Source organism: Aspergillus neoniger, assembly GCF_003184625.1.
Source record: "Aspergillus neoniger CBS 115656 unplaced genomic scaffold BO87scaffold_3, whole genome shotgun sequence".
Lineage (NCBI taxonomy): Eukaryota > Fungi > Ascomycota > Eurotiomycetes > Eurotiales > Aspergillaceae > Aspergillus > Aspergillus neoniger.
The window spans coordinates 573,486-596,209 of NW_020291131.1; the positions used below are offsets into that span (position 1 = coordinate 573,486).

Below are 22,724 nucleotides of genomic sequence, written 5' to 3' on the forward strand. Positions count from 1 at the left end.
ACAAATAAGAGAAGATGTATGGGTGCCTCCGCACGGGTTCAATGTCAATCAATGGTTCATAATGAAGTCAATCTGAATCATGCCTCATTTGTAATTGGTTCGTGATGGTCTCATTTGTTGCGGGTCTTGGCCCTTCGACTCTTCCATTGGGGTTCTAGAATTGCTTTCATCCAGGTTTGTTGCTGGGCTTGCGTAGGTATTGGTTCAGTAGGGGAGGATTCTTGTTAAAGATGGGTTTCAATTGCGTATACGGGGTATAGTAACTGAGATCAGTATTGAACTACTTTTGGTTGTTTATTGATTACTTGTTATGTCTACTCCCTAGTGGCTGGTGATATCACTGTTATTGGCGTGGTTCGCATATCGCTTCCTTCAGACACAGTGTAAAGACTTTTGAAGAGTAACATTGGTATCATAAAGATAGCTAGCTATCTGACATAAGAATGAGAAGCTACCTAAACCGAAAGAAAAGACATGAAAAAAAAAGCTATCTAAAGCAAACACTTGAACCTGCCAGAGACAAGAAGAAAAGAAAAACATCCTATCTAGAGAAAACAGATGCAGCACATCGCTGTCCATAACGCAAAGACAACAGTATCTATCTAAGACACGTAACTAAGGGCATATCTTTTCATGCCTCGACCAGATCCTCCAATATCTATCGTATTGAGCTCTCGGCTCAGAGCATCGTAGCTTTGATCAATGTTTCCATAATTTTTTGTTGGTAACCCAACAGGCACCTTAGATGGTATAGGGGGGTTGTTTGCCTCGGCATATAGCCGTGAGGGAGAATTAGAGTATGCTTCGGACATGGACTTGCGATGTCCGTAGTCCTTGGGAGGACTGTCTCGATGAACGGGGCTGCGGAAACGCACAACAACTCCCGGCTTTTTGGTTTTTCGTTCGGGCTCTGGGGCCCAAGTATTTGTAGGCAAATGGTCAGAAGGATCAATTTCCCGACCATCATCCCCGATAATGGGGCCTGACTCTCGCGCTGCTGGCTCTCGCGCCGCTTCAGGCAGATAGGAATCGGGAGAAAACGGAACAGGAGACACCTCTCGGCCCCTCATCGATGGGGGTCGGGGGCTGACTGATTTTCTTCTAGGGACAAGCTGATTATTGGGAGCTGTCGAAGTTCGGCTCACAAGAGACCGAGTATCGACAGGTTTCTTCAGAGGATTCTCGTCATAGAGACCACGAGAGTGTCTCCTGTTATCAGCTGGCTGATGAACCATTTGCAGCGGATTTTCATCGAAATTACCGCTCCTTCGTCTGACTTCTCGCTCATACGCCGCGCGATCCGATTCGGCTGCTGCAACTACCGGATCAAATCCAGGAACCAGACTTGCTGGCACTGCATTTGTTGTGGCCACGGCAGTTTCCTCACGTCTGCCTCTGGGATAATCCCAATTGGGATCCCACGACGGGGTGGTATGCAGACTGTTGTCCGAAGCAGGCTTTTCCATCAACTCGGGCATGGTAACCTGCGGCAGAGGAGCTGGTTGTGTGTACGTCTGAGGAGCCGGTTGCATGTACGTCTGAGGGCCAGGGTTCGGCGCCACTGGCACTGGTTGGTTGGAGGGAACCAGTCCTGAGCGATGAGCGGGTGGAGGGGGTGGAAGTCCGTCTTCTTCTTCATCCTCAACACGGGGTTGCATCATCGCGTATGACAGGGAAGAAGGCTGACTGTCGGTGAGAAGTGGGGGCGTATATCCAATCTGTGCATATTCACGATAATGCCCGTAGGCCGGCTGTTGTGCACTCGAGTTCGTCGAGGCAAACGAACTGCTATCTGGTATTTTTGTGTACTCCGCATGATAAGACGGACATGAACTCGTATTGTACGAGCTCGTGGCATTGCCGACGAGTGAGTTGCTGCTGCTGTGAGGCGGTGCCTGGCTAGCGTACTCAACTCGGTGAGGGTTTGGAAGGAGTGGAAGCAAGCTGGAGCTGTCGCTCATCGGCGGGTTGCTATGCTCAACATGAGGCCTTGTGTAATCATGATTCTGATAAGTTGGCAATGAAGTCGTGCTATGTGTGGCACCTGAGCCGCTGTCTGAAGGATTGATAGGATAGGGACAGGGATTCGTGGGGTAGGATCCCGTGGGATTGGCAACAACCATACTGTTACTTTCCAGTCGTTGCGGGCTTGCGTATTCTCTATGGTTGTATGTAGGGAGCGAGGTGGTGCTATCACTCATTCCAGAGCTGCTATTATCCACTCTTGGCTGTCTGAGGTCTTGATGATGGCTGTGACTGTGGTGGTGGAGGGTTGGAGCCGGGTTCGTGCTCTCATTAGCACGGACCGGTGAGCTGCTCGATGTGCTTGAGTGCGCCGAAGATCTCGGGCGAGGATCCGAAGGGAGTGGCCGTCTTTTGACATCTTTCAACTGCCTGGGACCAGAGAGGGTACCAGGGCTAGGCGCCGCGGGACCTGAGCTGAAGGATGCAATCTTCCTTGGGTGGACCTTGTCAGAGGCGGGCGTTCTTCTTTCGATCACTGCTTCATCTTCGGGTCGTGTATCATAGTAGGTCATTTCAAGCCGGACTTCGCCAGCGTATTTTCCACGGTATTGCAAGGGATGCCAGTGGTCGTTTTGACTGCCGCCCGGAATGATCAGATCACTCAGGTCGACCCATGTTTCTCCAATGAGGTCGGTCTTTTTCTCATCGTTGAAAACAGATACTTTCAATCTGTAGTAGTCTGGAGATTCGTGTACATTGAAGCGAAGTTCATCATCCCTACGTCAGTTAGCTTCGTCTATCTGACGTCCAAGTTCAGCTGGCGGCAAGATACATACCATTTGGGAGTTTGACCACCTCGCAGGTCTGTACCAGTCTTTTTTGCTTCTTTTCCAAGGCGCGCAGCACAGTACGGGTTCTGCTTGCCCATTGTTTTTCTGTTTGGGAGGTTTTTGGCGCGGTCGGCGACGACCACCAACGTGCCAATAATTGGGCCATCCACGGACATATCCGCAAAGATGCCCGCTGCATGAGCAGTGTGAGCCATTGCCATTAAGCCCCGCTTGGGGACTCTGGCGTCCATCATGTTGCTAGACTATCCTAGGGAGGAATATAATGAAGGAGTGACAAGACGCAGTTCGGTAGGGGTGTGTTGACAGAGAGCGTGAAGGAGAGTAACGAAGGACAGATGAGCGTTGGTTGGATGGTTTTGTTTTTCAAATGTGGAGCAGCAAGGTAGAGCAGTAATAGTAACGAGAGACCAGTTCGTTTCGCGTGAAGTTGTTTTGCAGAAAAGAGTGCAGGGAGGGGAGAAAGGGAGGGAGGACGGGCATAGTTCTGGGAGCTGGAGGATCTCGGCTTATCGATAAGCAACGCGCGCACTGATTGGGTGGCGAAAACGGGTGGGGCCGGCCGTAAAAGGGGAGGTTGGGCGGGTGATGTGGCTGGGAGTGGGGCTCTGATTGGCCCGATCGCGCCTTCCTGCTTGGAATCATACAAATCAATACCAGTAACTTTCGTTAGATTACCCGCGTTCTTTGTTCGGATTGGATGGTGGGGCTGGTGGCGGATCCCAGGAGTCACAAGGTGACAACCTTAGGGATCTGGCCCCCATGTGGAGGCCGGGTTGTGAGATAACTTCCAGCCACGGATTTCTAACCTGAGACGAGTATACAAGACAAAAGATGCTGCACACATACCTGGATGGACCTGAAAATGCCACGGATCCCTTTCCGGTTCTCTACCTCATGCGTAGAGCTGTCTTTCGACCGTTCAAATGACACCAAACATGACCGGACTCGACCGCATCAGACGAGGCTATCGCACGAGGTATGATGCTTGCGGTGTCAGTGGAGATGGACAGGAAATCATCCGACGCTGCGGCCGCCCTGCTAGTTAGAGCGGCAGCTCCGTTACAGTGTCTGCCTCCACTCCTTGTGCTGTCGCTGCAGCTTCTGCGACGCCATTGCATACGTCAGTCCCAAACTTCGTCGAATACGCCTACAATGCAGGATGTCAATAATATACAAATCTGCTGCCTGTGCACTGCATCGGCTTCAGCTTATCCCAGCCACTAAAATTAGGCTTGATTCGTAGAAACACCACAAGCGAGATTGAGCTTCGTAGGCTGATGTCATGACGGGGCGAAGCAATCTGGTAAGGCACTCTCGAAAAGTTCTAGTCGTGCCATTGTTCCACCAAGAACCCGTCAGGCCTTGAAGTTGGCAGATGTCTACTCCGTCTTCCGTCTCGGAAAGAGTCAATTGAATTCGCGGGCCCGCTGACTCCTGGTCTAGACTAACCTTGGAGTCACACCCACGTGGAACGCAGGCGGTTAACTGGTTAGTGGTTAGTGTAGTTAGTAGCCTGTGACATTCCGCAAGACGATCGGCAGCGGCAGCTGGGGTGTGGCTGATCGGCTCTGCACGGCCGGGCACGAATAAGGATGGGTCGGACGCTTCCCACGGTGTCCCGGGTGCCTGGCAAGCTGGCCAATAGCGGGTGTCTGGGCTTCCGTGTAAAGTCAAAAGATGAAGAGCCTGGAGAAATCAAGGAACGAGAAATCAAGGACAAACCCCACTCGAGTAGGAAACTGCAGCAACTAGAAGCTTGCTATGGAGCAATGCGATATGGCATGGTCTCCATGCTTTTTCCCCCGAACCGGGCAATCGCCCTGGAGACGGGAAAAGTTCGGCCAGGCACATACCTAGATCAAGCTCCCCACAACTGATCCATAGCAGGATCCATTCTGTATACCCAAGTATAACTCCAATCCTGCCCGATCAGAATCAAAACGGTCAATGTCTCAGTCCACAATGGTCCTTGGCTAATCTAAGCTACCATTGTCTGATTGTGACAGCATAGATGTCGGTGCTCAAGTGGGCCTCAGATTGTGATAGGGCATGAGGTCGGAGACAACATCACATCTAGTCACACTTGACTGTGAGGTGAGGTGGATATCATTTTTGGTAAGGCGTTGATGAGGCTGTTGAGGCTGATCAAGACCTCGAATCCAAGTTGTCCAATGCTTGGGTCTGTGTTGGTCAACACGCACAACTGTGGAGCAGACGGTGACTGGAATCTAGATAGAGGAGATAGAAGCTACCGGTCAGCAATGGTAATGGAACTATAGTAAGCGCATTGTCTGAACTGGTCACCGATACTGAGTTCGACCAGCTTTGCAGTAGCTTCAGCTCTTGATTCATGACGTGGTTTGGCGTTCGGCGGTGAGATGGGCCTGGACCTTTGAATGCGGTCTGGACGTTAGCTGATTGCTGTCCAATGATGGGTACGGGGATGATAGCAGTAAAAAAGTGTAGAGAGGAGAGGGTCCTATGTGTTGTATGTGTGGATTTGATGTATGAACATTCGTGTGGCTGCCTCCGTTGTAGAGAGTAGATCTGCTGTTGTTAGTGTCAGGGAAGCTACGGCCCGGACAGACCAGCCGCGAGGTACTTTTGTCTTCCCCATTCATCTTTACTAAAGAGTGAGCAGAAAGAAAGACCCTGGTGACTTTTTAATTGCATAAATTGACTTTTATATATCTAGATATATAACTATATTGCAATTGAGACAATTGCTCTTCTTAGAAATGCTTTCCGGTCTTCTAAGAGCCCTAAAAAATGCTTCGGTCAAATGCTATCCTACAAGTCACTCTCGGTGTCAGCACTCAACCACATATACCTTAATACAACTTTCCTCTGGACTCTACCGTCATAATGATCGGAAATCAGTGACTACTAATGTCTATCAACTAATACTAGTAACAAAAGATTTCTCACAATATCGAGAACTATCTCATGGAATACCCATCGTGAACACCTGAGAAAGCACACTACTCATGAGTAAGAGCTACTCAAAGCCACAATGCATAGCAGTATATCCCAATCTTTAAATCTCACAAGGGCAAAATTCACAAGGTTCTTCCTGATGGATAATTTGCTGATGGGATCAACTCCAAATGGACTATAGCAGTATCCGCGCTAAACCTAATCGGGCGCCGATAGACTTTTCCCGATGCGATAGAGGCTCCGTCCAAAAAATTTCCCCGAACCACTTTGACGACGCCGACAACGTCCAAAGCGCAGGCTGCTGGCTGATCTCTCCTCTTTATCCAATTCGGCAGTCTTACATTCCACTTCCTATTAATCTATCCCGACTTGGGCAATCGCAGCCATGGCTGCCCCCGTCCTCCCTCTGCAGCAGGTCAAGCTGCCGGCGCTGCCCTCGACTCGTTTGACGCCGGAGCAACAATATTGGAAGACCTTCAAGAATCCTCTCCTCATCCCCTCGCCTGCCAATGGCCCCGTCAACCTCATCACGCAACCCTCCGCTCCCTCCTCTGCCTCCGCCTTCCCCTCCCTCACCCAACCTCCCGATGTGTTCACCGTGACCACCGGCGCCCGCGTCCAGATCTACTCTATCCGCACTCGCAAACTCCTCCGCACAATCACCCGCTTCGATGATACGGTACGAGGCACAGATGTTCGTCCCGACGGACGAGTCATCGCCGTCGGTGATGACTCTGGTACGGTGCAGGTGTTCGACGTGAGCTCCCGTGCCATCTTGAAGACATGGAAGGACCACAAGCAGCCCGTCTGGGTCACGAAATTCTCCCCCAGCGACCCTACATGCGTCATGACCGCCAGTGACGACCGGACGGTACGCCTGTGGGATTTGCCCAGCGAGAACAGCCAGAAGGTCTTCACCGGCCATACCGATTACGTGCGCAGCGGTGCATTCATGCCAGGATCTCTAGCCTCCTCTGGCCTGGTGGTCTCCGGTAGTTATGACCGGACCGTGCGACTGTGGGATCCTCGTGTCGAAAACCGGTCCGCAATGACATTCAAGATGGGCGCAGCCATCGAGACGGTGCTGCCCATGCCCACGGGCACGACGGTGCTTGCGGCGGCCGACAACAAGATCGCGGTGCTGGATATCGTGGCCGGCAAGCCCCTGCACATGATTCAGAGCCACCAAAAGACCGTCACATCGCTGGCGCTGGCGTCGAACGGCGAGCGCCTGCTCTCCGGTGCGCTGGACGGCCACATGAAGGTATTCGAAACGACCGGCTGGAACATGGTCTCGGGCTCCAAGTACCCGTCCCCCATTCTCTCACTGCGCGCGATCACATCGGGCATCGCCCAGGAGGATAAGCACATTGCCGTCGGTATGCAGTCCGGTCTGCTGTCAATCAAGACCCGGCTGTCCGGACAGCAGAAGATCCGCGAGCGCGAGCGTCGCAAGGAGATGCAGGCGCTGCTGGAGGGCAAGCTGGAGGAGCACGACCGGAAGGCAGCCAAGCAGAAGAAGCAGCGCGGATCCGGATGGGAGAAGCGTCTGCGCGGACAGGACTTTGTCGGTGAGGGCGTGGACATTGTGATCGAGGGGCGGGACCTCAAGAAGCGGAAGAAGGAGCAGCCGTGGGAACTCGACCTGCGCAAGGCGAAGTACTCTGCAGCCCTGGACCAGGTGTTGCGGTCGAACGACAAGACGGCACAATTGACGCTATTGACGGCGCTGCGGCATCGGTCCGCGCTGCGGGCGTCCCTGCAGAACCGCGACGAGGTGACGCTGCAGCCGGTGCTGCAATGGGTGCACAAGAACATCACGGAGCCGCGACTGGTGCAGCTGAGCGTGGAGGTGGCGATGAACGTGCTGGACATTTACTCGGGCAACCTGGGCCAGTCGGCGCAAATCGACAAGATGGTGGAGCGCTTGCACCGACGAGTGCGCGACGAGGTGGAGATGGCGCATCAAGCGTACCAGACGAAGGGAATGTTGGAGATGCTTGCTGCGTGAGCAGGCAGAAACAATACAAAAAGCATAGTTACTACTATTGGATACCTGGATGGAGTTTGGTGGCTACATAGATGATACATACATGCATACTTCTTAACCCTCTTCTACACACCCACCCAGTAGAGAACTACTACCTACATAGAATGATCACCATACAACCTCGAAAACCCCTCCCCAGTCGGCTGCAACCAATTCCTCCCATCATACTCCCACCCCTCCGCCCCCTCAATAACATGAAACGTATAAGCAAATCGACTCTTATCCCCGGTATTCCTCTCACTCTTATGCAACACATTGCCATGAATCAACACCAACGACCCCGCCTTAACATCCACCACCTCGACCTCATCCTCCCCTTCACCCTCCTCTTTATCCTGCACCTCCAAACCCCTAGGAAACCTCCCCCCCTCATTCTCCACAAACCCCGTCCCCACCACCTCCCCCCCTTCCTTATCACCCTCATAAACCCTAACAAACCTCCTCCCCACCCCCCCATCCCCGCGTCTATGACTCCCCCTCACCATCCCCAAACTCGCATTCCCCTTCCCAGCATCCTGCAACGCAATCCACCACCCAACCGCACTCGGCGGATCCGTATACAAGAACTCGCTATCGCGGTGCGGGGGCACCGCCCCTCCAATCCCGGGCTGCTTGCAAATCACCATGCTTTGCAGCACCCTTGGGTCTTTGAACCCCAGGGATCGGGCGATATCTGCGTTGCGTTGCGACAAAGTAATGGACTTGAAGGGCTCGGAGAGCGTGTGCAGGCTATGTCCGATTTTGTTCACCGCGAGGTGTTTGGGTTTTAGAAGGGTGGAGGTCGTGGGGGAGATGGCGGAGGGTTCGAAGAAGTACCGGATTTTGTCCCCGCTTTCGAGGAAGTAGGTGTCGCCGACGTGTTTGTCTGTTGGGGAGGAGTCGCCGGTGGTGAATTGGGTGAGGGGGTGGGTGTCTAAAGGGAAGGTTGTCAGGAGGTGGTTGGTTTCGGTTAGGCAGGCGGAGATTTCGGCGGGGGTGAGGTAGTCGGGGATTATGAGGTAGCCGGTCGTGTTGAAGGTGGAGAGTTGGGCGGGGGTGAGGCCGGGCATGGTTGTGGTTGTGGTGGTGGTAATTGTGGTGGTTTGGTGGTGAGGTGAGTGTGTGTGAAATGTGAGGATGTTGGTTAGTTGGTTGGTGTGGGGGGAAGGAAAATAGGTGGGGTCGGTGTCAAGTGGTGCATGGGCTTTTTATATGCAGGGACTTGAGTTACTTATCGGCTTATCGGTGGGCGGGGGTTATCTCTGTTACTAGTTGCTAGTTACTATCTATCTGGGCTGGGTCAGCTGATGAGTGTTGTTATGATTTAATGTAATGTATGAAAATGGTACAGTAAGTGTGCGTATAAGAGAAGTAATGTAGAGTAAAAGTGCCTACATTTCCATAACTATGGAGTACCTAATCACCACTCTGATAAAAGCCAAATGGAATAGCAAACAGTTACACAACCACATATACACCACACTCATCAATCTAAAACAGTTATATCTCGTACAACACAAGTTCTAGACCATCGATACGGATACTTTCATACCAGTAGGCCAGCAAGAAGTAATGCGGGCATGTGATAATCTGCTACTAAAGCATGTATAGCTAGCTACCTTGATGGCTCTGACTCTCTGCAAGTGTATCTGAAACCAAAATAAGAAGATGGGTAGGTGACAGAAGGGATAAGGCGATGAATGGAAACCTGTAATAGGCAAAGTATCATCATAATCTCTTGATTATATCACGTTAACTATACCAGCTAACTACACCGTTTTCAAATACCAATAACAATAACATCAGGCTGAAAAGCATACTGCAATCACATCCACCAACGCCACTCATTACCAATCAAATCATATCCCTCATTATGTTGTTGCATCCATCTTTTTACTTCCATGGGCGCAAGCTCAATCAGTTGATCTGATCCGGGATCAACTCATAGCCACCCTCCGACGGCAGCGTAGTACCCGCCAGGATCAACACCCCGGCGACAAACAGACTCACACACCAACTCACGGTGCAGAAGATCCACGACTCATTCAATACCCATCCATTGGCAAACCGGTCTTCATTATCGACGAGATATGCCTAACCCTTCTTAGCATGCCACTAACCAAAATCAAATCATGACCAGGGAACTCACCACAAGCGACATGCTAGCTGCCTGCACCGCCGCCGACAGAATAATCAACAAACTGACAATCTTCCACCCCGACTCGCGCAGACGCTTCCCCCCAGACAAGACAATCAAATACGCGACCACGGTCATTCCCTCCAACACGATGGCGAACGACATCAGAAACCCGACGGAGCGCCACATGGAGCAGAAGTAGCGGTTGTCACCGTGGCATTCATCATTCTGGGGAAAAGTCTCGCATTGACCGGTTACATGGGAGCAGCGACGGTGGAGGCCGTAGGTGTAACGCCATTGGGGCTGGATAGTGGTGATTCTTGTTAGTGGCTGGTCGGGCACAGTTGGAAAGGGACGGCAAAACCAACATCTTTATCATCCGTATAGGTGACCCATTTCGGAACGACGATGGAGGCGACGGTGAGACCGAAAGCTGTATGGAGAGACTTGTTAGTTGTGTCGTGTGCGCGTGCACAGGTTGCATCGGTGGCAGGAGCTCGAGCTATTAATTGCTAACTATGCAGCTAGCGAATCGGACGAGCGCCACATGACTTACAGGCCAGGAATACAATCAACGAGGCCGTATAAACAATGGTTTTGGTGAGGAACCCGGTATAATTACGGTCTTCCCCTCGAGGCACCAGATGGAAATCCATCACGGCGGGGGAAGCGAGCGGCCAGTAGCGATGACGACAACAAGCAGCAGAGCCCGTGCAGGCGAGTAGATGGGGGGCGGTGAAAGAGGAACCAAGGGGGGGAAGAAGGGAGAAAAAGAATGAATAAAAGTGATAATTATATAGAGGGGAAGAAATGATAATCCCGACCGGGATAAAGAGAAGAAGAAGAAGAAGAAGAAGAAGAAGAAGAAGAAAAGAACCAGGGGAATCAAGAGGAGAAGAGGAGGAAAAAGAGGTGGTCTAAAAAGCCGGATTGAAGGCAGAAACAAGCAGGGCTGGTCAGGTGGTGACAGTGACAGTTGCGCTCGGGAGCTTATCCCCGAAAGCATCAAATCAGTCCATTCAGCACTATCATCATCATCAAGTGAAAGAAAAGAACATCTCTAGTTTCGACCTCGAGGACCTCCCACTTCATGAAAAATACCTCAGCATCATGAAAAGGACCGAGAAGGAGGGGGGAGGCAGAAATAGTAATGTATGACAAGACTGACCTGGTCATGTCCTCATGGTTCGCATGTTTGAGGAAAGGGAACTCCATCTGGCATGATACTTCAGTGTCCATCACCATTCTCCACCGGTAATTCCCTCAGCCATCAGCGGGACAACAGACGAATAAAACATTCCTACCACCGAGTGACCGTCGATCCTTTCGGTCAAAGCGCCCTCCTCCCATGGCGGGGATGGACTGCTTTGAACTGCTTTGAGAAGAGAGTGTCTACCAACCGGTTCCCGAACGTTGCACTGCAGCTGCTGCCCGGCTTCTTTGCTCTTTACTATGTTAGATAGGTATTAATCATGCCAACTTCGGAAGCAAGGGGCTCGGCCATCCACCGGGGTCACCAGAGAGCTTGTTTACGGGAATTGAGTCTTCATCAGTGTAGCTGCGGGTCACATTGACCTATAGTTATCTCTCATTAGTTAGTTAACTATGAACTAGTAACTAGTAGTAAGTAACATCAACTGATCTCTCTCTCTCCTCCTGAGGAATTCCTGCAACTCCCCGACCGGTTGACTTGCTCCCTTCACAACCTGGTCGGTCCGCGTGCTGCTCCCATCTGCCAGGATTCTCGGAATAGCCCTACTATAGGATAATTCCTATCGATCCATACATGGTATTCGGAAATACCTTACAGTAAAGTTACCCACATCTACAACGGTACATACAATTCACGTGGAAGCAATCAAAATAAAGGGAATAATAATAATCTACATTCAACTTCAGCCGGCGGCAGGGTTAAGGCTATATGATAATACACAAAGCGGCAAATGCAAACGCATCAGCAAGAACTTCTCAACATCAGCACTGGCCGGTAGAAGGTCAAATTCACATCACGCCAAGTCGAAATCTTAGCAAAGTTTAGCAAGAGTAGTAAGAGTAGTAGTAGTAGTCGTCATTAGCAAGCGGAGAGGTAACGCCGGTTCCCGCCATGCCATCCTGTGCGCCGCGCCCTCCCTCAACCCGCTCGACTCCGCTGGATCATCGCTCGGAAGTCTTCATTGCTCTTTTTCGTGCTCTGCCCCTCGCTCGGGGCGGCGCTGTCGGTCGTCATCGTCGTCTTCGTGGTCGTCGTGGTCGTCGTCTGCCCGTTCGCCGTGCTCGTCGCCGTCGCCCGTTTCACTCCCAGCCCGCCGCGCTTGCCGCCGCGCGCGCCTGGCTGCGGCGGGCGCTTGATCGGCTTCGCGACGGGGAAGAGTCCACTGGGCTTATCTTTGGCCTTGCTGCTGCCGCTGCTACCTTGGCTGGGTCCGTTGCTGCTCTTCTTCTCCGCCGATTGCTTCATCATCTCCGGTACCGTGCCAATGTGCAGTTTGCGCCCGGGGGTAATTTCCTGCCCTTCCAACTCCAGGGACGCTTTGCCGGCTTCATGTACGTCCGCAAACTCAACAATCGCTCCCTGGTGATCAGGCCGCAGTACAATCTTGATCAGCTTGCCATATGGCTCGACGAGTGCTCGGATCCGCGCATCATTCACCGTGTCCGGGACATTCATCAGGCCCAGCGTGCGTGCTTGCCGTTCACTGTTTGGCACCTCCTCGCTCACCTCACGCCTGGCCCCGTTGACCTCGACCGATGGGGACCGGGTCCCAACGCGAGACAAGATGGTTGTCGCGCTTCGTTTGGCCCCTTGCGGGGTGGACAGCTTCACATGAAGCGGGCGCGAGCGGAACTGCTGCTCGTGCATCACTAACGACGCCTCGGCTTCCTCCTGCAAGATGCATTAGCTAAAAAGTCTCGCGCATTTGCGCATCCTCCGGAACACCTACCTTAGACGAGAAGACCACGTAGCAGAAGCCCTTGCTGCCGCCATCCACCTTGCGCGGGATGCGCACCAGCTCCACAGTTCCAAACCGTAGGAATAGCTCCTCCACGTCCTGCTCACTGGCTTTCCAGTCGAGGTTTGACACATGAATCTCGCGTCCCTCGTACATGGGGCCCTGGCGGTCCTGCCGGCGAGTCGGGTCCGAGATCTTGGCAACCAGGTGCAGGCCATTGCCCACTGTCGCCCCGTCTAACTGCGTGGCGCTATAAGCCTCTCCGGCCGTCTTGAACTGCACGTAGCAGAATCGCCGGTGCGTGTTATACTTGAGGGACGGGAAGCGGATATCGATAATCTCGCCGTGCTACAGAGTCGGTTAGCCAACGTTTGGATCATGAAAACACCGGGGGGAAGTCACCTCACGGAACAGGTCGCGAATGTATTGTTCATCAGCTGTCGCTGGGAAGTTGGTCACAAACACCGTAGAACCCGATCCAAACTGAACCTCAATCGTATGCTCATCAATGATCTTCTGATCACGCGTCTGCGCGACAACGGCCTCATCTTTGGAGTTGAACTCGATAATGGCTGTCTCGGACTTGCCGTCATCACTGGACAGCAATTTAGCACTATTTATCGTACCACACTATAACTCAGTTAGCTACTACAATCTCAACGCACTCAGTAAGGGGCAACTCACATGGCGGAAGAACTGCCGGACTTTGTGTTCGGTGATGCCATGGGGCAGATTCTTAACGACGATCGTGGCATTCTCACGATCACGACGAAGAGCGACCGGCTCGGCGGCCACGGGAACCGATACTTCGGCCTCCTCTGCACGAGCTCTTTTGGCAGGGAGTCCGTTCATGCCCGTCTCCTCCTCCCGTTTGCGCTTTTCCGCCTGCGGGGTGGCTTGTTCCACCACGGCAGCTTGTTCAGCCTGCCGCGCGGCCAGCTCCCTTGCGTCGCGCTCGCGGCGGGCAGTCACGGCTCTCATCGCTTTGCGCGTCTCCAAAATCGCCAGCTGCAGCTCATCCGAGTCCTCGTAGTCCTCGCAGTGCGCAATGTAGGTCTGCATAATCTTCTCGGGCCAATCGAGGTCGGTTCGCTTGATCGCCTGCTTCAGCACTGCAGTGGCGTAGCTGGGGTTCGGAGTGCGCCGGGCGGCATCAATCGTAGTCTCGTTTTGAACAAACTTACTCCAGGAGATCAGCTCCCACTCATAGTAAGTCAGCCAGAACTCGTAGCTATTGCCACGACGTCCCACGAGACCCTTGAAAGTCTCCCGCGCGCTGTCCCAACTGCCACTCTCGCTGAGATAACGAATATAGATGCGCTCCAACCGGAACAATGGGTCGCCCTGGTAGTTGCGGCCATACTTCTTCTCGCCCAGTTCCTGGACGCTTTCGATAGCAGACCGGATACCAACTTCCGCCACGTCAATGTCTTCGTCGGTGGAATCGGACAGGAAAGCCCGTCGACGAAGGTAGCTACACCACGCTGTATGCACTTTGAGCACTTCCTCCATGCCGCCCACGTCCAGCAGACCCGTACTGGTGGCCTTGTGCTTGATATCCGCGATCTTGGAAAACGACTGGCCTTCCCGCTCGGAACTGAGCAGGTACTGTGACCAGAGGCTGCCGGAGCAGGGGCAGTGCCGGGTCGCACGGTCGAGTGTGGAAATCGTCGTGGTATTCGTATTACCGTGCATGGATTCGTCGATCAGGAACATGATGAAATCTTCCCACATGTTCGCATCGGTCGGAAAGCGCAGCACGGCGCGCTGGTATACTGCATTAACTAGGTCGAAATTTGTGTGCCGCTTGCGACGGTTGCGATTGAGCTCCCATTCGAGATATTCGGTGAACACAACCCATTCCTGTCCCATGTCGCCCGCCTCGGCCGCGTTGCGCAACCGGATCTCGAAGTCTTCGCGGGCGGAGTACGTCTCCTTGCTTGCTGTAGAATATTTCCCGGCCATTTCTGCCATGATGTTCTCGTAGTTTGCGTTATAATACGTCGAGATGAACCCGGAAAATAACTGGAAGGTCTGATCCCAGGTGGCATGGGGAGTCGCGAGGCGGAGGTCGAAAAACCCTCTCACATGGTTGATCTTGTCCTGTGATGGGTTGCGAGAGAGATCTTGCACGAGCAAGTCAAGGAATCGATCCCAGACCAGATGGCTGTCGTGGATTCTCCACCGCGTAGATTCGGCACCTCGTTGCCACACGTCGAGGACGGACTGCCAAGAAAAGACTTCGCGACCGACCATGCGGTCTTCCTCGGTCCACTGGCTTTGACTGGCGTCGCCGTTGGCCGAATTGTAGAGATACAGGAGCCACTCGCCGTAGATGCCCCACAGCTTGGTGCTACCGTATTCTTCCTCGATCGAACGCTGGCAGAGCTCCATCACTGCGATGCGCTCTTCCACGGATTGTGCCAGCATGCTTTCATCCTGAATCCACTCCGCCCAGAGATCTTCACCCATGGCGAACAATTTGTCCATCTCCTCTCGAGCCGTCCGCATGTCTTTGAGCAGATCGTACTTCCGGGGGTCGCCATGGATATCGGGGTTATTTGGAGGGTAAACGTGGTTGACGAAGCCAGCGTGCAAAAGGCGAACGAAGCGAACATGCGCGTCGTAGGACTGAGGGTTTTCCTGAATCTGAGCGAACAGTTCCGTCGCCTGTCGCTGGGCGTTGGGGACGAGGGAGGTATCCATATAGCTTCGACGGGCGCTTTCGCGCGGACCATCCGACATTGCGATATCAAACGAGGAGCGCGGGGTAGGAGTGTTGTGAGAAATTGGGTTGACGTGCGGGTACATGGTGGAAGGGGACAGCTGGTGCTCGTACGCCTCGGTGCTGCGCAGGATAGGGGCATTGGATCGCGGCGGTTGATGATGCTGCATTGACGCCAGGTCGGCCAGGGTGTCCATGCCGGGGGTAGACGGTTGTCTTGGGGGAGGGAGGTCAGCCGCTGGGGGAGTACCATTCCCACCTCCCACGCTAGGACCGACCTTGGGACTTATGGCGGGCGGCGAAGGTTCAGGCAGGTGGGATGGGGCATAGACATGCTGCGCAAGCGGCGAGGAAGTCATGCCTTGCTTGGTCGAGCCGGGGCGACTCTTTCGCAAGGGCTTCGGATGAGGAGCAGAGGTCGGGGCAGAGGAAGAGGAATTTTTGGGGACGGAGGAAGAACCCGCAGAGGGGGTTGAGCGCCCGGACTGTGAATTGGCATCCTGGGGCGAAAGGAGTGAATTGATGTCCATCATCAAGACTGGTGGCCGGACTGGCGGGGGAGGGAAGAAGGACCAGGGAACGGCAAATGCCAAAGCTGATGGATAGAGGAAAGAGTCAAAGCGCCAGCGAGACTGGTGCTGACGTAAGTAGCAGAGCCGAAGGGAAGTTTAAGGACCTCAGGCAGAGAATCAAAGAGTAAAAGGAAAGGATGTCAAGTAAATAAAGGCAAGAAAATAAGGGAAACCTAGATTAATAGAACCACCGCAAGACGCCTCATCAACGAGTCCATTCCTGCACCGGTTCCACAGCCTGTCTTGTCCAGACCTTATGACCGGGCGAAGGTTAACTGTCCAGGATTTGGCCGTTCCTTGTCCTTGTCCTGGTCCTGAGAGGTGGAGGGGTGGCCGGAGTTTGACAGTAGAAATGATGGAGTGGAAAGGGAATTAGTCCCGAAGGAAAACGAAGACAATAAAAAGTCTGGAAGTGAGGAAAGTATGACAAGTGGAAAAGAGATTCAGAGAAGAAGAGAAGAAGAAGAAGGAAAAAGAAAAGAAAATCAGAAAGGGAAAAAAAGGTGTGGATCTAAAAGGAAAATAAAAAGGGAAAAACTAAACAATTGACGAGATGTGGTGAATGATCGTCGTTGTTGTTGTTGTTGTTGTTGTTAGTTAGTTGTTTCCTCTTCCGTTTCTCTTGATCTTGTTGTATGTTATTTTCTATTTTGCTGGTTTCCGGCCCTTTTGGTAGTCCTCTGCAGGTAGAAGAGAGCTTGACGAGTTGGGCGCTTGCGAAACGCTGCTAAAGTGAGGCGCGGACGGAGGGAGAACGAGAACGAGACACTTCTGCGTGGAGGGACCGACGGACTCCCAAGGCTTAAGGCTTAAGCTCTCCTGGTCCGAGCGATAGCGAACCTGGACGGGCTGGTCAGCGGAGAAGTTCTCGGCGGGAACGGATGGGGGGAAAGGAGGAGAAAATGGGTCGATGGGGGGAGCAGGAAGGCTGAAGCATACAGGGCAAAAAGAAAAAAAAAGGAAACGTGGGAACAAACACGCACGGGAAGTCCCTGGATGGCAGAGGATGGAAAAAAGAGGGAAGAAAAGGGAGGGAGGGAGGAGAACGGAAAAGACCAGAGTGAGGAAAAGAATATGTGAGGCCGAAGAGAAGAGAGCAGTGGATCGACGCGGTGGAGATGGGAGTTGAGCTCGGCATGAGAAAAGCTGAGCAGACAGCAGAGAGGATAATGGTTCAGATAATTAATATTAACTGACTAACAATTCAATCAATCAATCACCAGAAAGACAACTACACCCTATATCATCTCTCTATCTATCTACCTACTTACCTAGCTACCCTCCACTTCGGACTTGTAGAATTAACAATAGCAGACAATAAAAAAGAAAATAAGAAAATACTCTCACCCACCATCTGAAACGATCCAGAGCTGTGACGATCCAGCTAGTGAGCTGCTAACCACCCATGCAAGTGCCTGGAATATCGTCATCGTCATTGTGAAAAAGAAAAGGGTGCACGGGGAGGGGAGGTTCCTGCTTTTTCCCCGCCAACGACCTCGGTGTTTCTCCTTAGTTATATCCTACCCCTACTCTACTATTATCTGCTCTTCCCCAATGGCTAGCTACTAACTGTGCTGTGTACATGTGAAGCTGAGAAAGAAAAAAAAATGTGACGAGGGTTGTTTACAACCTTCCCAGACAGTCAGTCATAGATGAGTTGAGTTGCTTGCTACCTATCTACTGCCCCGGCTCAACAACCCCCCTACACCTCTACAAGGCTAGCGATGCAGGCTCACACTCGGACTCGACCCGAGGATTTCATCTCGACTAGTGATGCGCTCGGCCAACAATCCCACCGTTTGATTGGTTCTGCGGGTGGTGGAGGCTTGACGATGTCACGGAATGACGAAAGAGCAAAAAATGCTTCCACGCGGATTCGAACCGCGGACCTCATGATTACTAGTCATGCGCTCTACCAACTGAGCCATAGAAGCTGGTTGATATGAATGACTTGCATCTTATGCTACTTGTTCCTATGCTAAACACCCGCTGCCCTGGAATTGGACGGTCCGCGCCTTCCAGAAAGATACATTATTATTGCTATCATTACTACTATGCAAACACCTCTTGAGACACATTTAAGCATATTGAGTAGTGCTGCAAGAATTCTTATTCCCTTTCTACCCACCACACCGTCTATATTTTCTAGTCTACAGCTTGTCAATCTTGCAGATGTTTTGCCGCTACATTCGCCAGCTTTCCGTGCACACTATATATACTATCGCCATGGACACCGCGCCATCATGATGTTAACCACCCACACGGGCCAACTAATAACACCAGTATCACCTATAGCAACTACCACAATGTGTTATTTGATGAGATTGAAGCCAATAGATACCAGCTGAGGCCACCACCGCGCCCATAATAACGCAAACCCCGAAAACCCATCCACTGAATACACAACCTACAATGCCAGCAGAGGATCATACCCCCTAGCACCTGCCGCATAACCATCCGCTGCCCACCATTACGGAAATAGCTCGGCGCCGCTAATATATAGAGATGACCGAAAGTAAGTCCTATGGCAGTAACCAATTATCGAGACATACAAGAGAGTCACCGAGACAATGCTCCATCTCGAGGCCTCGAATGAAAAAGAGAAGTATCAAAGGCTCATTGTCTACCATTCGAGGCTGGCGCACGGTGTCTATCCGCACCAAGCTCTGCCGAGTGCCAACAATCAGAAACATCCTATACAAAGTCATGAAAAGCCCGAACGGCAGGGGGTGGGCAAATGGGCCCCAAATAAGAACAAAGTATCCAAGAGATCCATGGATCTCCAACTCAATTCCTATACCCAATGTTACAACTGGCATAGAAGCTCATTGCTGGTTGATCACAAGACCTGGAATATCTTGGATATTTGCGGCTCACTTTCCATGGCAGCCGACCAGTGATCACTTAATTTACTTCAACTGGCAGAACTTGTCCCTTTATCTTCGGTACCAGCGTCCAAAGACGGGCTAGAGACAAGTGATAGGGCAAAAAGCGAAAGGGCAAAAAATGCTTCCACGCGGATTCGAACCGCGGACCTCATGATTACTAGTCATGCGCTCTACCAACTGAGCCATAGAAGCTAGTTGTTGTATAACGCTTTCTAGCTTTGATATAGATGAGACAAGCAACAATGAATAATGCTGCTTATATGGGAGGTAAGTTGACGGACATCAACCACCAGATATGCATTGAGAGAACAGGGGGATTACCACTGAGCTGATAGAACATGAACGCATGTCAAGTGATACCAGTTCCAGCAGTCTGCATGTCCCAGCAGCTTTGCGGCTGGGTTCTTATCTGCAAAAGCAGGGAATCTCGACTTTGATCGATCTTTCGTGCTGTGTAACCGGCCAGTGATTTAGCTCGGGAGACGGGTAACTATAAATGGTCAGTGGCTGGAGGACCCAGACACTCAGGCGCGATCCGAGCCCTGAAGGATGCATGGCCAATTCTAAACTTTGTTCTCAGCAGGCATGGATGGATGCATGTAGTACACCTCCTCAATGGGAGGGCCTGGCCGGCTGCTACCCGAACGGGCAAAGCGGGTTAGGCCGAGGCCACCACACCTTCTGGGGTATGAGGTCATCATACAGATGGTCTTACGCCGTGATTGGCAGGACCGGGATTCCCTTTCCAGCCAAAGCCACATGATCCAGCCGCGGCTGACCCTTCCAGAATTAGACTAGTGCTTGCCTTGCGGCTTGGGATCTTGACCCCGGAAATATCAGGTGTCGAGGCAGAAGCATCCGGCGGACCGGACAGACCGGAGACGCACCGCCAAGGCCCAGTCTTCATCCCGACACTTTTTTCCCTCTGATCTCCGGACCCCGTGCTATCACCTCCAGATTCATCGTCCGTCATGGCCTCAATGGGTGCTGTCCCCCAGTATGGGCAGCTGATCCGGTCCAGTAAGTACCCGCAAGACACATAACCCTATTTTCCTCCCAATTGTGGCCCCTCTCATCCTCACCTCTTCCCTGCAGTCTCTTCAGCCCGGACCGGCCTGACCTACGTCCCTCGCCGCACACTGGCCTACACTGTTCCTCGTCAAGCCTCCGAAGACGGCCCCAACGGCCCCAATGACAAGTCCGAGTCCGAATCGAAGCCCTCCACCTTGTCCTCGATCAAGAACTTCTTCTTCGGCGGCAAGCCCGGCGCCGCCAAGCCCAAAGCTCGCCGCACCACCGCTCCCGCCAAACGCGAGGGTTCCCTGAGCGCCGACTCCATCTTTGCAGAGGATGAAGCCAGCCCCAAGCTGGTGGCCTCCGGCCGTACGCCCGCTGCTCGCAAGCAAGCAGGCGCCACCGAGGAGGGCCAGGAAGAGATCGACTATGCCGTTGACCGACGAAACCGGGAGACGATGCAGGCAGTGCTGGACCCGAACCCCAAGGCGCGCACGCGCTGGGAACAAAAGATGGTTGCTCGCGAGATCCGTCGTCGCGGCCGCATCTCGCCCACCGAGCTGATCATGCGGACGGAGCGTGAGTCCCTCTCCAAGTCCCATTGGTTCAAGACCTCCGTCAAGAAGCTGGGTCCTCTTGCTCGTCAAATCGCCGGCAAGAACATCGACGATGCCATGCTGCAGATGCGTCTGAGCAAGAAGAAGGCCGCCAAGGAGGTCCTCGAGCACCTCGAGCATGCTAAGAACGTCGCCGTGGTGCGTTCCGGTATGGGTCTGGGAGCCGTCGAGGGCAAGACCGCCAACCAGAAGCCCGTCACCATCACTCTCAAGAACGGAGAGCGCAAGACCATCAACGACCCTACCTCCATTTACATCGACCAAGCGTGGGTTAACCGTGGCCCGTACGGTTACGACTACGACCACCGCGCGCGTGGCAACATCAATCTCATGCGTCCGCCGTACACCTCTCTGTCGGTGGTGCTGAAGGAGGAGCAGACGCGTATCCGTCAATGGCAGAACCGGGAGGCCGAGGAGCTGCGCAAGCGTAAGGCTAAGCTCTGGACGCCGCTGCCGGACCGCAAGATCACGGCACAGAACCAGTTCTACAGCTGGTGATCAATGTTTTGATTATACGTTTTCGGCGTTGTTTTTCTGTTCAATATTCCTAGACCGTTAAGAAGCACTTTATTCCTCTCTGGTGGATTTTCTCAGCATGTGTTTAAAAAACCCTTTTTCTTGGTTACCTCCCCCCCGTGTCTCTATCTTAACGTGCGTGTATGATGAGGGTTGCTTCGATCCAAGAATCAATGTACAATACAATATCTATCATCTATATACTTCTTAGTTCCTTTCTCTCTATATGCAACACCAACTATGATATGTCTAGACAAATCACTTAGGAACCCCAAACCAAGGCTCCACCTCCATAACGGGCAACGGCCCCTGCACTTTCTCCCCACGAACAAAAACTGGAATAACACCACCGGTCTCAAGCGGCGAAAACCTCCGATGCCCAAAAACATTCAAGAGACTCGTAATCGCCCCGGAATGCGCCGTCAACGACAAAAACACCTTCTCCTCATCCGTGGAAAAGATATCCTGCATCAGATCACGGAATCGCTTGTCCCGCGCGGAATCAGATTCCCGGAGCTCGGCATCATACATCTCGTCGTTCTCAGTGAAGCCTTCCTCGATGATGTAGGTAGGGTATTCGGTCATTATGGCTGTTTTGCTGGACCGGCCGTCGCAGGTGTGTTGGCCGATGGTTTCGCGGAGGAGCTGTCATCGACAATTTAGTATTCAACAGAAGGAAGGAAGCAAAGAGATGGGAGAACGGGAGGAAGGTATATATATACATACCTCCTTAACAACCGGCCTAAACGGCTCGGTGCCCTCCATCCCCGTCCCAACGAAAGTAATCCACGCCGTCTCAAGACATCTATTCAACGGACTAACGTAGAATTTCTCCGGAGTGGGGATATGATGTTCCTTGAGTTGCTGTTTCCAGGTATTGTGCGCGGTACGCGCTTGGGATTTGCCCACTTCTGTGAGACGGGCGTCGACCCAGTTGCTTGTGCCGTTGCCGGGGAGGAGGGAGTAATGTTTCTTTTTGTTTTTCATTATTATCAATGATGAAGGGTTATGGTGGAGAGGGGGGGGTTTGAGTTTAGATAACTGGTTTACTTACATCCCATTCTTCCGTGCCGTACTCCCGCTCCGCTACGTTATGGTAGCCCTCTCCGTGGCGGCCGAGGAAGAGTACCTTGTAGCGGACATTAGGGTCAGTCGATTGGGCGTTGAGGGTGCGCACGTGGTGGGCGAAGCGCTCCCAGGTGGTTTTTTGGTTGTTGCTGTTGGGGCCTAGGTCTGCGTCTGTGGGGTAGGCGCGGGGAATGAGGCCGAAGTTGGAAGATGCCTGGGTTTATGATTTTAGTTTCTGGGTTGGATAGGGGGATTTGGGGTGGACGTACGTAGTTGAGGGTGTTGGGGTCGGTGGAGGGCTCGCTTTGGTAGAAGTAGCCTGTTACGGTGGAGAATCGCCAGTGCGATTCGGTGGGGGTGGAGGGGGTCATTGGGATGAGGATAGGGAGAGGGTTGGGTATGGATTCTTTTGGATGAAGGGAGTGAGATGAGAATTGGAGAATGGATGGATTGA

General features: G+C 52.6%; 8 protein-coding genes and 2 non-coding genes across 10 annotated transcripts; 2 read left to right on the top strand and 8 right to left on the bottom strand.

The window, feature by feature from the left end:
- Positions 1 to 407: 407 nt before the first annotated feature.
- BO87DRAFT_350063 (uncharacterized protein) lies at positions 408 to 3,261 on the bottom strand. Its single transcript, XM_025621056.1, has 2 exons — positions 2,802 to 3,261; positions 408 to 2,742 (listed from the first exon to the last, which is right to left on the bottom strand). Exons 1-2 carry the CDS (start codon positions 3,047 to 3,049, stop codon positions 603 to 605), a joined length of 2,388 nt encoding a protein of 795 aa, XP_025484166.1. The 5' UTR covers positions 3,050 to 3,261; the 3' UTR covers positions 408 to 602.
- A 2,766-nt stretch (positions 3,262 to 6,027) lies between these two features.
- On the top strand, positions 6,028 to 7,851 carry BO87DRAFT_372796 (snoRNA-binding rRNA-processing protein UTP15). Its single transcript, XM_025622382.1, has one exon. It carries the CDS (start codon positions 6,139 to 6,141, stop codon positions 7,762 to 7,764), a length of 1,626 nt encoding a protein of 541 aa, XP_025484167.1. The 5' UTR covers positions 6,028 to 6,138; the 3' UTR covers positions 7,765 to 7,851.
- Positions 7,852 to 7,898: 47 nt separating this feature from the next.
- On the bottom strand, positions 7,899 to 8,950 carry BO87DRAFT_412507 (phytanoyl-CoA dioxygenase family protein; the record flags this gene model as incomplete). Its single annotated transcript, XM_025626502.1, has 1 exon — positions 7,899 to 8,950. Exon 1 carries the CDS (start codon positions 8,850 to 8,852, stop codon positions 7,899 to 7,901), a length of 954 nt encoding a protein of 317 aa, XP_025484168.1. The 5' UTR covers positions 8,853 to 8,950.
- A 556-nt stretch (positions 8,951 to 9,506) lies between these two features.
- BO87DRAFT_455417 (uncharacterized protein) lies at positions 9,507 to 11,037 on the bottom strand. The gene is made up of 4 exons (XM_025628635.1): positions 10,476 to 11,037; positions 10,288 to 10,352; positions 9,932 to 10,222; positions 9,507 to 9,876 (listed from the first exon to the last, which is right to left on the bottom strand). The coding sequence occupies exons 1-4, from the start codon at positions 10,573 to 10,575 to the stop codon at positions 9,700 to 9,702; spliced, it is 633 nt and encodes a 210-aa protein (XP_025484169.1). The 5' UTR covers positions 10,576 to 11,037; the 3' UTR covers positions 9,507 to 9,699.
- A 961-nt stretch (positions 11,038 to 11,998) lies between these two features.
- BO87DRAFT_131409 (U6 snRNP complex subunit PRP24) lies at positions 11,999 to 16,574 on the bottom strand. The gene is made up of 4 exons (XM_025618049.1): positions 13,555 to 16,574; positions 13,273 to 13,500; positions 12,862 to 13,218; positions 11,999 to 12,803 (listed from the first exon to the last, which is right to left on the bottom strand). The coding sequence occupies exons 1-4, from the start codon at positions 16,126 to 16,128 to the stop codon at positions 12,051 to 12,053; spliced, it is 3,912 nt and encodes a 1,303-aa protein (XP_025484170.1). The 5' UTR covers positions 16,129 to 16,574; the 3' UTR covers positions 11,999 to 12,050.
- Positions 16,575 to 16,812: 238 nt separating this feature from the next.
- BO87DRAFT_382683 (uncharacterized protein) lies at positions 16,813 to 17,603 on the bottom strand (the record flags this gene model as incomplete). The annotated part of the gene is made up of 3 exons (XM_025624621.1): positions 16,813 to 17,095; positions 17,439 to 17,459; positions 17,515 to 17,603. The coding sequence occupies 3 exons, from the start codon at positions 17,601 to 17,603 to the stop codon at positions 16,813 to 16,815; spliced, it is 393 nt and encodes a 130-aa protein (XP_025484171.1).
- A 425-nt stretch (positions 17,604 to 18,028) lies between these two features.
- Positions 18,029 to 18,101, bottom strand: BO87DRAFT_t48. The gene has a single exon. It is a non-coding gene; the product is annotated as a tRNA-Thr (tRNA).
- Positions 18,102 to 19,174: 1,073 nt separating this feature from the next.
- Positions 19,175 to 19,247, bottom strand: BO87DRAFT_t47. The gene has a single exon. It is a non-coding gene; the product is annotated as a tRNA-Thr (tRNA).
- A 748-nt stretch (positions 19,248 to 19,995) lies between these two features.
- On the top strand, positions 19,996 to 21,423 carry BO87DRAFT_325758 (mitochondrial 54S ribosomal protein uL22m). Its single transcript, XM_025620117.1, has 2 exons — positions 19,996 to 20,075; positions 20,151 to 21,423. Exons 1-2 carry the CDS (start codon positions 20,027 to 20,029, stop codon positions 21,182 to 21,184), a joined length of 1,083 nt encoding a protein of 360 aa, XP_025484172.1. The 5' UTR covers positions 19,996 to 20,026; the 3' UTR covers positions 21,185 to 21,423.
- BO87DRAFT_350078 (phosphoglycerate mutase family protein) lies at positions 21,406 to 22,680 on the bottom strand. The gene is made up of 4 exons (XM_025621057.1): positions 22,540 to 22,680; positions 22,257 to 22,484; positions 21,929 to 22,174; positions 21,406 to 21,847 (listed from the first exon to the last, which is right to left on the bottom strand). Exons 1-4 carry the CDS (start codon positions 22,639 to 22,641, stop codon positions 21,461 to 21,463), a joined length of 963 nt encoding a protein of 320 aa, XP_025484173.1. The 5' UTR covers positions 22,642 to 22,680; the 3' UTR covers positions 21,406 to 21,460.
- Between the last annotated feature and the right edge of the window lie 44 nt (positions 22,681 to 22,724).